The sequence below is a fragment of the Mustela putorius genome, unplaced genomic scaffold, assembly GCF_011764305.1.
Source record: "Mustela putorius furo isolate JIRA1106 unplaced genomic scaffold, ASM1176430v1.1 tig00000174_pilon_pilon_pilon, whole genome shotgun sequence".
Taxonomy (NCBI): Eukaryota; Metazoa; Chordata; class Mammalia; order Carnivora; family Mustelidae; genus Mustela; species Mustela putorius.
The window spans coordinates 9,159,337-9,174,691 of record NW_025421304.1 but is presented as its reverse complement, the minus strand read 5'-3'; the positions used below and the strand labels follow the sequence as shown (position 1 = coordinate 9,174,691).

Genomic DNA, 15,355 nt, shown 5'->3' with positions numbered 1-15,355 from the left:
GTAGCTGCCCTTTACCAGGTTACAGAAGTTCTCTGTTTTTCTGAGGTTTTGATCATATAACCTTTCTTTTTTAGTCTATTTATAATGGTGACTTATATTGATTATTCAAAATTTAAACCAGCCTTGTATTCCTAGATTAAACTATATTTGGTTATGATTATATGAAAGTATTATACTTTTTATATGTTGCTGCTTTTCTGGCTGATGATTCTTTTTTTTTTTTTTAAAGATTTCATTTATTTATTTGACAGAGAGAGATCACAAGTAATCAGAGAGGAAGGCAGAGAGAGAGAGAGGAGGAAGCAGACTCCCCGCTGAGCAGAGAGCCCGATGCGGGACTCGATCCCAGGACCCTGAGATCATGACCTGAGCTGAAGGCAGTGGCTTAACCCACTGAGCCACCCAGGCGCCCCTGGTTGATGATTCTGATACCACTTCCAACTTGTGGGGTTTTCCCCCACACCACCAAGTAGTTCCCAGACACCAGCTGGGTGTCCTACAATTCAGCTCAGGTCTGACACTGTCAACCTGGAGATGGCACCAGATTCTAAGAATTGGGGGCTCCGTCCCACAAGTCTGGCCTCTACTTCAGATGCCAGTTTCATGTCAAAGTTGTCATTGTCACCTGTGCTTCTGACCAACTGGCTGGAAATCAGGTTTCTAGTAGCTCCTCCTTGCATTTGATTAATTTGCTAGAGAGACTTAGAGAACTCAGGGAAACAGTGTTCTTACTTAAATTACCAGTTAATTACAGAGCATATTAAAGGGTAAGATTCAACAGCCATATCAAAAGACACAGTGAGGTCTTGAACAAAGGAGCTTCTCCCCATGGAGTGGGGGGCCTGGCACGATGGCATATGGAAACATTCTGATTCACCAACTTGGAAACTTTTTCAAACCTTATCCTTCTGAGTTTTTATGGAGGCTACTACATAACCATGGTTGATTAAATCACTGACATTGGTGCTTGATCTAACCTCCATCCCCGCCCCTCTCCCCTCCAGGAAAATCGCCATAGAACTGAAAGTTTAAGCCCTCAACTCATGGTTATTTCCCCTAGTAACTAGTCCCCATCCTTAAGGGATTTCCAGAAGATAACCTCATTAATAGGAAGTCAATTGTCATTGAAAGGGACTTGTTACGATTAGTTTCAACTCAACGGCTGGAATATTTTCAGAAACTGAGGACAAGAGACCAAATAGAACATGTTCCCGCTGCTCTTATTGCTCAGGAAATTCCAAGGGTTTGGGGAGGTCTGAGCCAGAAACAGAGACAAAGTTCAAATATATATATTGTTTATTATAAATCACAGGAATGTTGATGAGTAGTTTCCTTCTGTCTTTGGTGGTGTCACAGTAATACTGGTCTTGTGAGTTTAGAAGTGCACCATCTTCCTGGAGGAGGTTGTGAAGAATTAGCATAATTTTTTCCTTACATGTTTGTTATAATTTGTTTATGAATTCATCTAGGCCTGGAGACTTTTTTGTAAGGTCTTAAATTATGAATTCGTTATTTTTTATAAATATATGGCCATTCAGGTTACATATTTCTTGTCAGAAGTGTCTGGGCCGTTTGCTCCTTTTCAGGAATTTGTCCATTTTCATTTGAGTTATCTGATTTGGCATCATAGAGCTGTTCACTGGTTTGTTTATTTTATTCTTGTTTACACCCTACATGGGGCTCGAACTTACAACCGCGAGATCAAGAGTTGTACGTGTCTTTGAGCCAGCCCAGAGCCCTTTTTTTTTCCTTAATGTTGGTGAGGTCTATAGTGATAGCCTCTTTTTTTATCCTTGATGGTTTATATTCATCCAGATATTTACCATTTATGTTTCCTTTCATTCATGAAGTTCCAAGATTCATTATAGTATCCTTTCTCTTTTATCTAAAGAACTTTCTTTGGCATTCCTTTTATTGCAGGTCTGTGTACCACAAATTTTCTAAGTCTCTTAAGTCTTCACCAGGGTGTGTAGTTCTTTTGCTCTCATTCCTGAAAGAATATGTTTGCTGGGTACAAAATTCTGATGTTCACAAGTTCTTTTTTTTCAGCACTTAAAAATTTTGCTGCACTGTCCTTCGCTTTGATGATTTCTGAAGAGCAATCCACAGTCACTCAAACCGTTTGCTTCTACAAAATACATCATTTTTCTGTCAGATCTCAAGACTTTAAATCTCTGATTTTAAGTAGTTTGATTTTGATGTCTGTAGGCCATGTTTTTTTGTTTGCTTTTATCCTGTTTGGTGTTTGCTGAGCTTTTTGAATCTGTAAATTTTTGCCTTTCACCAGACTTGGGGCACTTTTAGCAGTTATTTCTTCAAATATTTTTTTCTGTAGCAACCTCTCCTCCCTCTGAGACTTAAGTGACACTTTTGAAATAGTTCTACAGGTCCTTGAGACTGTATTCATTTGCCCTCAATCCTTTTTTCTCAGTATCTCATATTAGATAGTTTCTCCTGAGTCATTTTCCAGTTTACTGACTTACCTCTGTCATCCCATTCTCGTCTTCGGCCCTTAGAGTGAATTTTTTAAAAATTTCAGATACTTTTCATTTTCAAAATTTTCATGTGGTTCTTTTTCATAATTTCTATTTTTCCACTGTGGTCTTTCTACTCCCTTAGTGTTTGCCTTTACCTCATGGACCATATTTATATAATTGCTTTAAAGTGTTTGGCAATTCTGAGATGCCTCAGTGACTCAGTCAGTTAAGCATCCTGCTCTTGATTTCAGCTAAGGTCATGATCTCAGGGTCATTAGAGTGAGCCCATCTGGCTCTGCACTGGGCACAAGTCTCTCTTTTAAGTCTCTCTTTAAGAAGTCTCTCTCTCTTAGGAAAAAAAAAAATTCTTCCAGTCTTTGGTAGTTTTCAATATCTGAGTCCTCTTAGGGCTGGGATCTCTTGACTCTTCTTTCATTTCAGAACTAACCACATTTCCTTATTCTTCATATGTGAGTTATTTTTTTAAATTATGTCCTGGACAGTTTGAATATAACACTGTGAGACTCTGGGTCCTGCTAAAAATACCTGGAAAATGTTGATTTTTTTTTTATTCATTTTATTTTTGTCAGACCAACTACCCAGTTAGATTCAGATTGCACATACCTTGTCACTTTATGTGGGCGGTGGTTCCAGTGTTTGTCATCTTCATGGTCTTTGCTGTGCTGTGCTGGGTCGACCTGCCCAGGCCATGCCCCCCACTCAGGGACTTGGACAGTGGCTTGTACTAGAATCTCATTCTCAACACCTTTGTCATGTTTCTTTAGTTCTGTTTCATGAATACACAGCTTAGGGGTAAGCCAGAACTAGTGCATTTTCTTTAACTCCCTCTTCTCCAAGAGTTCTTCACATTCTCCGGATAGCATGGTTTTTCTTTCTCATTTCCACTGGTGGCAGAAAGATAAGTTTCCTTCAGTTTCTGCCTCCTAACTGTTGTGAGTGTTGAGTGACTAAGAGAAGAGGAAAAAAATAATGGTGAGTCCCTCCATAATCTCCCAACATCCTGTCCTTTCTCAGTTCTGCTAATTAAAGAGATGGGACTTCTCTTGGGTTTTAGTTGCTCCTATAGCTGCTGCATGTGGACCCGATGACTGGTGCTGACCTTGAGCAGAGCCGGTAGAGTGGGAAAAACAAGCCAGAAATCTCTGCCTCACCCCACTCCTCAGCTGGGAAGGGTCCCTTTCTCAGTCTTATGGCTGCAGTGCTTTCTCTGAGTTCCCTGAATTCCATGAATATCAGCCCAGGAGACCAGGAAAAAACGGATGGGTCCTTCAAGTTTGACTTCCCATCGACACCCACCTTTTACTTTCCAGAATCCTCATGGAGTTGCTTTTCATATTTTATCCTCAGTTTTTAGTTGCAATAAGAGAAATAAGCAATACTGTGCTTCATCTTGGCTGGTTCTCAAAGTCAAATCTATTTTATATAATAAAATTGATAATCTTTATGGTTTATACTCTGTGTCTTCTGTGTTTGCTTTAAATAAACTTTCCTAACCAAAGGTCATAGAACTACACTTCTATAATTTTCATCTGTGTGTGTTAGTTTTTACATTTAAGAATTGATTTTATGTCCACCATAAGACAGGGATCTAATGTCAGGGAGTCCGTTGCATTGCCAATTATCTGGTGTCTCCTTTTGATCTGGAATGCTGTGCAGGCATACCTCCTTTTATTGTGCTTCACAAATACTGCGTGCTTTACAAATTAAAGATTCAAGACCTCAGTGGAGAAGTATCTGCAGATGTGGCAACAGCCCGAGAGCTAGATTTTGAAGTGGAGCCTGAACATATGCCTGAATTGTTGCAATCTCATGATCAAACTTGAGCTAATGAGGAGTTGATCTTTTTTTTTAATTTGGATTTAAGATGAATTTATTTTTTTAATTTAAATTCAATTAATTAACAGGGGCGCCTGGATGGCTCAGTGGGTTAAAGCCTCTGCCTTTAGCTCAGGTCGTGATCCCAGCATCCTGGGATCAAGCCCCTCATTGGGCTCTCTGCTCAGCCGGTAGCCTGCTTCCCTTCCTCTCTCTCTCTCTGCCTGCCTCTCTGCCAGTTGTGATCTCTGTCAAATAAATAAATAAAATCTTTTAAAAAGATAAATTCAATTAATTAACAAATAATGTATTAGTAGTTTCAGAGTTAGAGGTCAGTGATTCATCAGTCTTCTTTAATGCCCACTGCTCGTTATATCATGTGAGAGTTGCTGCTTTTGACGAGCAAAGAAAGTGGTTTCTTCAGATGGAATCTATTCCTGGTGAAGATGCTGTGAAGACTGTTGAAATGACAACAGAGGATTCAGAATATTATATAAACATCTTTGATAAAGGAGCAGCAGCAGGTTTAAGAAGATTGACTCCATTTTAAAAGGAGTTCTACTGTGATATATGTACGTACACATGCACACACATACGAATATTATGCAGCCATCAAAAATGAAACCTTGCCATTTCCAGCAACATGTTTGGAACTAGACAGTATTATGCTAAGGGAAATAAGTCAGAGAAAGAGAATTCTCATAGGGGAAGGGAGGGAAAAATGAAACAAGACAAAACCAGAGAGGGAGACAAACCATAAGAGACTTTTAATCTCAGGTTGGAGGGGTGATGGACATCGTTGACGGTATGTGTTGTAATGAGCACTGGGTATTACTATATAAGACTGATGAGTCACAGACCTGTACCCCTGAAACAAATAACATGTTAATTAATTGAATTTAAAGACAAAAGAAGTTCTATGGGCAAAATGCTACCAATAGCATCACGTGCTGCAGAAAAAATATTTGTGAAAGAAGATTCCACTGATGCAACAAACTTCATTGTTAACTTATTTGAAGAAATTGTAACAGTGACCCCAGCGTTTGGCAGCCACCACCCTGGTCAGCAGCCATCCACATCGAGACAAGACCCTCCCAAGACTTTCCTTTGAATTAAAGCATTTACTTTTCTTTTTTTTTTTTTTTTTTAAGACAATGCTATTGCATGCCTAACTGGCTACAGTAGAAGCTAACTTATATGCACTGGGAAACCAAAAGATTCGTTTGACACACTTGATTGCAGTGTTCACTTTATTATCGTCCAGAACCAAATATATAGTAACCCCAAGGTTATGTCTATAGTCGCTCTCTGAGGATCTCATTGCACTGGGCAGGGGCAGGTGGAGGGGTGTTCCAATAGACAGCATCTATTTCCCCTCCACATGGGAGAATATGGAGATTCCAAATAGCTCCTTTATTACAAGAGGGCTGGAGGAACCAGCTTGATGAGAGTTTTATCAGACTTGCTAATTCCCTAGCCACCACCTATTCGACTTCCCACCTAAGTCTAACCTGGGCCAGACCAGCCCAAGGAAAGTTTACATAGGCAGAGAAAACCCACTTATTGAGGTAACTGCTACCTACTCTCCAGTCCAGGGAAAGAGGGAAGGAAAAAGATTTCAGAATCCCTCCCCACCATTAAGGTAACTCACTCCACCTCCCTGAGGAGGCTGTAGGAGTGATAAGAGACCAGGAGCCTTTAGCAGATCTGTGGTCTTGCAGTTTGGCGGAGAGAAGAGTAGTCTGTGTCTCCTCCCTGTTTCAATTTGTCAGTTTTGTTTGTTAGAAAAGATTTTTTAAGATTATTTATTTGGGAGAGAGCACAAGCAGGGGGAAGGCAGAAGGCAGGTGAGAAGCAGACTCCGCGCTGAGCAGGGAGCTGGACTTGGAGATGCAGGGCCGGATTCCAGGACCCTGAGATCATGACCTGAGCCAAAGTCAGATGCTTAACCAACTGAGCCACCCAGGTGCCCCTTGTTAGAAATAATTTCTGAAAATTAGTTGAACTGAACTGTTTCAGTATTGAGCTGCATTCACAAAAGAAAAGAATGTCATTGTCTTATGACTTAAATCTCTTGAGTTCAATACCTTTAAAGAGCATTTACTATGGCCTTGGATAGAACCATGTATCTTTGGATTTAAAAAAACAGAGAAGATACACTTCAGACTTCCTGTTTTTCTTATATTTAGATCTACCAAGTTCATAGTTTTATAAGCCTAGTCATATATTCATTCTTCCTAGGAGCAAGAATGACACTAGATAGAATTAGAACATGATTCTCTCCTTAGAAGGCCTCACAGTGTAATAGAGAAGATAGTCACACAGTATTGGTGATACTTGCCCATTACCACAAAACCATGGGCAGAATGTTAAAATTATATAAGAAATAGAGAAATTAATGAGTACTAATGATACATGTAAGGAAAGTTCTTGTTTCTATGTAATACATGCATGAAGATTTTGTGTGAAGTTTTGAATTGGTAATCCTATTTAATTACCTATTTTCTACAATTCTCCTGGAAGTAAGTAACAAGATGATCATTTCCAATAAGCCAAAGTTACTTGGTCAAAAGTTATCCATTTGAGGTATATTTTTTAGTTGTTTGCTCTTAGTTTTATGCCATCAAGGTATTTTAGTGGGAAGAGATACTAGATATTACATTTTTATTATATGAAGTCTTTTATTTTTAAATTTTTAAAAGATTTTTAAAATCTTTAAAAAGCAGGGGGAGTGGAGAGGAAGAAGCAGCCTTCCCGCTTAGCAGGGAGCCCAATCCAGGGTTCCATCCCAGCACCCTGGGATCATGACCTGAGCCGGAAGGCAGACACTTACTGATAGCCACCGAGGCACCCCATGAAGTCTTTTAAGTTAAAAGGCAGGGGCTGGGGTGCCTCGCTGGCTCTGTCAGTAGAACCATGTGACTCTTGATATTGGGGTTGTGAATTCAAGCCCATGTTGGGTATAAAGATTACTTAAAATCTTTTTTTTTTTTTTAAGATTTTATGTATTTATTTGACAGATCACAAGTAGGCAGAGAGGGAGGCAGGCTCCCCGCAGAGCAGAGAGCCCGATGTGGGGCTCGATCCCAGGACCCTGGGATCATGACCTGAGCCAAAGGCAGAGGCTTTAACCCACCGAGCCACCCAGGCGCCCCAAAAATAAAATCTTTAAAATGAGAGTTGGAGGTGGCATCACATTGCTACCTCAGAAATAGAAACTAGAATGAATACTCATGTCTTTAACGACAAAGGAAATTTTTATTCTCTATTCACTAAGATTTCAATTGTAGAGTCACAGAGGAACAACTAGAGCAAAAAGGGAACTGTCTGTGCATGCGTGCAGAAAAGGCACCCCAGAGGGTGGAAAGAACACGAATGGTAGAGTCGGGCCAACCCAGGTCAAATCCTCACCCTGAGTAACCTTGGGCAAGTTCTTAACAAACTGAGCCTTCATTTTCTCCCTGCCTGTAAGGAATAATAGCCATTTCATCATTTCATTCAGTTCTCCTAGAGATACGTACAATGTGTTTCTAAGTCCACAATCTGAGCAGTAATGCTCACAGTATTTTTTTTTTAAGATTTTATTTATTTATTTGACAGAGAGAACACAAGTAGGCAGAGAGGGGAGAGAGCAGGCTCCCCACTGGGCATAGAGCCCACGGGACTCATTCCCGGGACCCTGAGATCATGACCTGAGCCAAAGGCAGAGGCTTAACCCATTGAGCCACCCAGGCACCCCGCTCACAGTATTTCTAAGCCTACAGTCTAAAGGAAATCTTCAAACAAAAGTGGGCCAACCATATCTTAAGAACTTAGTACCAGGTAGCAAGCTGCCTATAAAATTTTCAAGAAAGAGGATGCTAAATAAAATAGATACTAATAGTGCTTATTTTGATACTGCAGTTGATATCTTCCTGACTGATAACATAGAAATTGTTATTTATGGGTTGAAGTCTTAAAATCACTTAAATGTCCAGTATAGAATAAGAGATAAACAAACAACAAGATATCATGGAAACGTTTGTGGTATTGAGGAGTATAGTAAGATAAAAATGGTTTCAATGTGTTCCAGGGTGTATATATCTTAAAATTAAACTTGGGTTTTTAAAATGTGAAGAAAAACTGAAAAAAAAAAAAATCGCAACAATTGCAAGAGTGATTCTTTTATTTTCCCAATTTGTCAGTACCAGGAGGTTGCTTTCATAATAAGAAAACTATTTTGCCTTGTGGAGCAAAAAGTTTCTTTATAGACAAAACACAAACTTAGGTTCCTTAATGCTTGGTCCCATTAAGAAGGAAACCATCAGTATTGGTTCTTTTGACTCTTGGGCACCAGCCTTTAGCTCTTGTGCCCCTGTCAGCTGTCGTAGTTCTGTATTTCTACCATGTTGACTGGATAGTCAGAAATACAACACTCAATTTTAATCTTTTCAAAAGCAGTGTTTTTCTCTGTTTTAATGTTACAGATTTATTTGAGGTTCCTAGATTATCAAATGGAGCACTCAAATGAATGCAAGAGAAACTTCGTTGCAGTTTATGATGGAAGCAGTTCTATTGAAAATCTGAAGGCTAAGTTTTGCAGCACTGTGGCCAATGATGTGATGCTGAAAACAGGAGTTGGAGTGATCCGAATGTGGGCAGATGAAGGTAGTCGGCTAAGCAGATTCAGAATGCTCTTTACTTCCTTTGTGGAGCGTAAGTAAATCCTATAGCATTGAGATCTTTTACATAATTTTCATTCATTCAGAATTTAATTATTGAGCATTTCCTATTGACAAAGACTGCCAAGTCAAAGAGAATGTAGAAATAAATAAGTCGGAGTCCCTTTTCTCAAGAAATTAAGTGTCCTGGGTGAAAAACCATGTTAAAGCATAAATTGCAACACTGCCTTATTATAGAGGTGTAAGCATAATAGGAACACAGAAAGTGGAAACTCCTTTCAAGATTTTCAAAATTAAAAATAATTACCAGTGGTTTAATTCAGTTTGGTATATAATTATGAATCTACCAAACCATGCTCTTCAAAATTCAGAAAGGCTATGTTTTCTTTGTTTCTAACTTTTTATTTTTAAATAATTTTAAGCTTATTTAAAGTTATAAAAATAGTACAGAGGGGTTTTATTTTTAAGTTTTTTTTTAATTAACATATAATGTATTATTTGCTTCAGGGGTACAGGTCTGTGATTCATCAGGCTTACACAGTTCACAGCACTGTGAATAGCACACACCCTCCCCAGTGTCCATCACCCCGTCCTTCCTTCACCCTCCCCTCCAGCAACCCTCAGTTCATTCCCTGAGATAAAGTCTCTTTCCCTCTCTGGTTTTATTTTGTTTCATTTTTCTCTCCCTTCCCTTATGATCCTCTGTCTTGTTTCTCAAATTCCTCATATCAGTGAGATCATATGATAATTGTCTTCCTCTGATTGACTTATTTTGCTCAGCATGATACCCTCTAATTCCGTCCACGTCATTTCAAATGGCAAGACCGGAGTTTTTTGATGGTTGCATAGTAGTCCATTGTGTAAATCTACCACATCTTCTTTAACCATTCATCTGTTGGTGGACATCTAGGTTCTTTCCATAGTTTGGCTATTGTGGACATTGCTGCTATAAACATTCGGGTGCACTTGCCCCTTTGGATCACTTCATTGGTATCTTTAAGGTAAATAGCCAGTAGTGCAATTGCTGGGTCATAGAGTATCTCTATTTTCAACTTTCTGAAGAACCTCCATACTGTTTTCCAGAGTGGCTACATCAGCTTGCATTCCCACCAACAATGTAGGAAGGTTCCCATTTCTCCACATCCTCGCCAACACCTGTTTTTCCCTGACTGGTTAATTTTAGTGATTCTGACTTGTGTAAGGTGGTATCCCATTGAGGTTTTGATTTGTATTTCCCTGATGCTGAGTGATGTGGAGCACTTTTTCATGTGTCTGTTGGCCATCTCGATGTCATCTTTGCAGAAATATCTGTTCATGTCCTCTGCCCATTTCTTGATTGGATTATTTGTTCTTTGGGTATTGAGTTTGATAAGTTCTTTTTAGATTTTGGATACTAGCCCTGTATCTGATATGTCAGTTGCAAATATCTTCTCCCATTCTGTCAGTTGTCTTTTGGTTTCGTTGACTGTTCCTTTGCTGTGTAAAAGCATTAATCTTGATGAAGTCTAATAGTTCATTTTGCCCTTGCTTCCTTTGTCTTTGGCAATGTTTCTAGGAAGAAGTAGCTGTGGCTGAGGTCGAAGAGGAGGCTCCCTGTGTTCTGCTCTAGAATTTTGATGGATTCCTTTCTCACACTGAGGTCTTTCATCCATTTTGAATCTGTTTTTGTGTGTGGTATAAGGAAATGGTCCAGTTTCATTCTTCTGCATGTGGCTGTCCAATTTTCCCAGCACTTTTTGTTGAAGAGACTGTCTTTTCTTCATTGGACATTCTTTCCTGCTTTGTCGAAGATTAGAGGACCATAGAGTTGAGGGTCTATTTCTGGGGTCTTTATTCTGTTCCATTGATCTATGTGTCTGTTTTTCTGCCAGTACCATACAATCTTGATGATTACAGCTTTGTAATAAGCTTGAAGTCTGGAATTGTGATGCCAACAACTTTGGTTTTCTTTTTCAACATTTCTTTGAAAAACTTCATGGTATTTTGATAGGCATTTCATTAACTGTGTAGATTGCTCTAGGTAGTATAGACATTTTCACATTATTTGTTCTTCCGATCCATGAGCATGGGATGTTTTTTCATTTCTTTGTGTCTTCCTCAGTTTCTTTCTTGAGTACTCTGTAAGTTTTCTGAGTACAGATTCTTTGCCTCTTTGGTTAGATTTATTCCCAGGTATCTTATGCTTATGAGTAGAATTGGAAATGGTATCAACTCCTTAATTTCTCTTTTTTCTATCTTGTTATTGATATATAGAAATACAACTGATCTCTGAAATACAACTGAAAATCAATATTTCTATATTGATTTTTATATCCTGACACTTTACTGAATTCCTATATGAGTTCTACTCGTTAGAATGGAGTCTTTTGGGTTTTCCATATATAGTATCATATCATCTGCAAAGAGTGAGAGTTTGACTTCTTTGCCGATTCGGATGCCTTTTATTTCTTTTTGTTGTCTGATCACTGAGGCTAGGACTTCTAGACTATGTTGAATAGCAGTGGTGATGGTGGACAGCCCTGCTGTGTTCATGACCTAAGGGGAAAAGCTCTCAGTCTTTCCACATTCATAATGAGATTTGCTGTGGGTTTTTTATAGATGGCTTTTATGATATTGAGGTATGAACCCTCTCTCCCTCCACTGTGACGTTTTGATTAGAAAGAGTGCTGTACTTTCTCAAATGCTTTTTTGGCATCTACTGAGCTGGTTCTTGTTCTTTCTTTTATTAATGTATTGTATCACACTGATTGATTTGCAGTTGTTGAACCAATCTTGCAGTCCAGGAATAAATCCCACTTGGTTGTGGTGAATAATCCTTTTAATGTGCTGTCGGATCCTGTTGGCTAGTATTTTGGTGAGAATTTTTGCATCCATGTTCATCAGGGATATTGGCCTATAATTCTCCTTTTTTTTTTTTAAGATTTTTATGTATTTATTTGACAGAGATCATAAATAGAGGGGCAGACAGAAACAGAAGGAGGGAAGCGGGCTCCCTGCTGAGCAGAGAGCCCAAGGCAGGGCTCGATCCCAGGACCCTGAGATCATGACTGAGCTGAATGCAGCGGCTTAACCCACTGAGCCACTCAGGCGCCCTAATTCTCCTTTTTGATGGGGTCTTTGCCCAGTTTTGGGATCAAGGTAATGCTGGTCTCATAAAATGAGTTTGAAAGTTTCCCTTCCATTTCTATTTTTAGCAACAGTTGCAGGAGAATAGCTATTAATTCTTCTTTAAGTGTTTGGTAGAATTCCCCTGGAAAGCCATCTGGTCCTGGGCTCTTGTTTGTTTTGTTGGGAGATTTTTTGATGACTGCTTCAATCTCCTTATTGGTTATGGGTCTGTTCAGGTTTTCTGTTTCTTCCTAGTTCAGTTGTGGGAATTTATACATCTCTAGGAATGCACCAATTTCTTCCAGATTGTCAAATTTGCTGGCATATAGTTACTCATAATATGTTAACTATAATTATAATTATGTTCATAATTGTTTGTATTTCTTTGGTGTTGGTTGTAATCTCTCCTCTTTTATTCGTGATTTTATTAATTTGGGTCCTTTCTCTTTTCTTTTTGATAAGTTTGACCAAGGGTTTTATCAGTCTTATTAACTCTTTCAAAGAACAAGCTCCTAGTTCCATTGATCTGTTCTACTGTTCTTTTGTTTCATTGATTTCTGCTCTAATATTTATTATTTCTCTTCTCCTGCTGGGTTTAGGCTTTCTTTGCTGTTCTTTCTTCAGCTCCTTTAGGTATAGGGTTGGATTGTGTATTTGAGACCTTTCTTGTTTCTTGAGAAAGGCTTGTATTGCTATATACTTTGCTCTCAGGACTCTCTTTGCTGAATCCCAAGAACAGTTGTGTTTTCATTTTCATTTGTTTCCATGAATTTTTTAAATTCTTCTTTAATTTCCTGGTTGACCCATTCCTTCTTTAGTAGGATGCTCTTTACCTTCCATGTATTTGAGTTCTTTCTAACTTCCCTCTTCTGGTTGAGTTCTAGTTTCAAAGCATTGTGGTCTGAAAACATGCTCTTATTTACAAGTGCATTTCATTGGGAATGATTTCAATCTTTTGCTATCGGTTGAGACCTGATTTGTGATCCAGGATGTGATCTATTCTGGAGAATGTTCCATGTGCACTACAGAAGAATGTATATTTAGTTGCTTTGGGATGGAATGTTCTGAATATATCTGTGATGTCTATCTGGTCCAGTATGTCATTTAAAGCCTTTATTGTTGATCTTTTGGTTAGATGATCTGTGCATTTCAGTGAGGGGGATGTTAAAGTCCCCTACTATTATTGTATCATTGTTGATGTGTTTCTTTGATTTTGTTATTAATTGGTTTATATAATTGGCTGCTCCCATGTTCAGGGCATAGAAATTTAAAATTATTAGATCTTCTTGTTGGACAGACCTTTTAAGTATGATACAGTGTCCTCCCTCATATCTTACTATAGTCTGTGACTTAAAATCTAATTTATCTGATATAAGGATTGCCACTCTGGCTTTCTTTTGATGACCATTAGCATGGTAAATTGTTTTCCACCCTCTCACTTTAAATCTGGAGGTATCTTTGGGTCTAAAATGAGTTTCTTGTAGACAGCATATTGATGGGTTTTGGTTTTTTATCCATTCTGATGCTTTGTGTCTTTTAATTGGGGTATTTAGCCCATTTATATTCAGGGTAACTATTGAAAGATATAAATTTAGTGCCATTGTATTTCCTGTAAGGTGACTGTTACTGTATATCGTCTGTGTTCCTTTCTGGTCTGTTACTTTTAGGCTCCCTCTTCGCTTAGAGGACCGCTTTCAGTATTTCCTGTGGGACTGGTTTGGTGTTTGGAAATTCTTTTAGTTTTTGTTTGTCCTGGAAGCTTTTTATTTCTCCTTCTATTTTCAGTGATATCCTAGCTGGGTATAGTATTCTTGGCTTCATATTTTTCTCGTGTAGTGCTCTGAATATATCATGCCAGTCCTTTCAGGCTGGCCAGGTCTCTGTGAATAGGTCTGCTGCCAATCTAATTTATCTACTATTGTAGGTTACAGACCGCTTGCCCCGAGTTGCTTTCAGGATTTTCTCTTTGTCTCTGAGACTTGTAAGTTTTACCATTAGATAACAGGGTATTGACCTATTTTTATTGATTTTCAGGGGGGGGTCTCTGTGCCTCCTGGATTTTGATGCTTGTTTCCTTCCCTAAATTAGGAACGTTCTCTGCTATAATTTGCTCCAATATACCTTCTGCCTCTCTCTCTCTCCTTCTTCTGGGATCCCAGTTGTTCTAATATTGTTTGTTTTATGGTATCACTTATCTCTCAAATTCTCCCCTCATGATCCAGTAGTTGTTTATCTCTCTTTTTTTAATCTCAGCTTTATTCTCCATCATTTAGTCTTATATATCACTAATATAGTGATAATCTTCTGCCTCATTTATCCTAGCATTAAGAGCCTCCATTTTTTATTATACCTCATTAATAGCTTTTTTTATTTCAACTTGGTTAGATTTTAGTTCTTTTATTTCTCCAGAAAGGGACTTTATTTCTCCAGTGATTCTCTACTATCTTTTGTGCTTTTTTTCAAGCCCAGTTAGCATCTTTTTAATAGTCACTCTGAACTCTAGTTCTGAGATCTTACTAATGTCCATATTGATTAGGTCCCTAGCTGTCGTTACTGCCTCTTCTTTTTTTCTGAGGTGAGTTTTTTTGCCTTGTCATTTTGTCCAGAGAAGAATAGATGAATGACAGAACAAAGTGCTGGAAGGCTAACAACAACCCCAGGAAAATACACACTAACCAAGTCAAATAGAAAGTATTTTTTTTTTCGATCTATTCAAATATATATCAAAAATATTTGATCTATTCAAATTTTCTTTTCTATTCATAGAATTGAACAATCTGTTAAGTTTATAGGTATTCAGAATGGTTTGATAACTATCTAGATGAATTCCTGGGACCAGATGAAATTTAGGTCTCCTACTCCTATGCCATCTTGCTCCTCCCTCTCTACTATAGAGTTTTCATATATTCTTCACTCAGATTCCCCTAATAATGTGGTAAAACTGAAAATTAACACTGATTTAGTATTATCGACCAATATATATATAGACCTTATCCACATGTCACTAGTTTTTTCATTAATGTCTTTTCTGATGCAGTATCCCACACTGCATTTACTTAATATCTATCCTTGAGTCTCCTCAATCTGTGACAGTTTCTCAGTCTTTAATGACCTTAATATATTTGAAGAGCACTGGCCATTTTTTTAGTAGAATGTCAGTTTGGGTTTGTCTGATGTTTTCTCGATTCTTTTGAGGTTACATATTTCTGTCAATATCACAGAAATGATACTACACCTTTCTTAGCTCATCACACCAGTGAGGTAGGGGGGTAC

The 15,355-nt window shown here is 38.4% G+C and overlaps 1 protein-coding gene across 4 annotated transcripts in view; it reads left to right on the top strand.

Annotated features, from left to right (window-relative positions):
• NETO2 (neuropilin and tolloid like 2) overlaps window positions 1-15,355 on the top strand; it is a 63,527-nt gene that overhangs the window by 29,347 nt on the left and 18,825 nt on the right. For all 4 annotated transcript variants that reach the window (XR_006605571.1, XM_045076024.1, XM_045076025.1 and 1 more), the window contains exon 7: window positions 8,780-9,008. Coding sequence is in view for 3 of the 4 variants with exons in the window: in XM_045076024.1 (XP_044931959.1) it covers window positions 8,780-9,008 (229 nt within the window). In the remaining variant the exon portion in view is untranslated. The remainder of the gene's footprint in view (window positions 1-8,779; window positions 9,009-15,355) is intronic.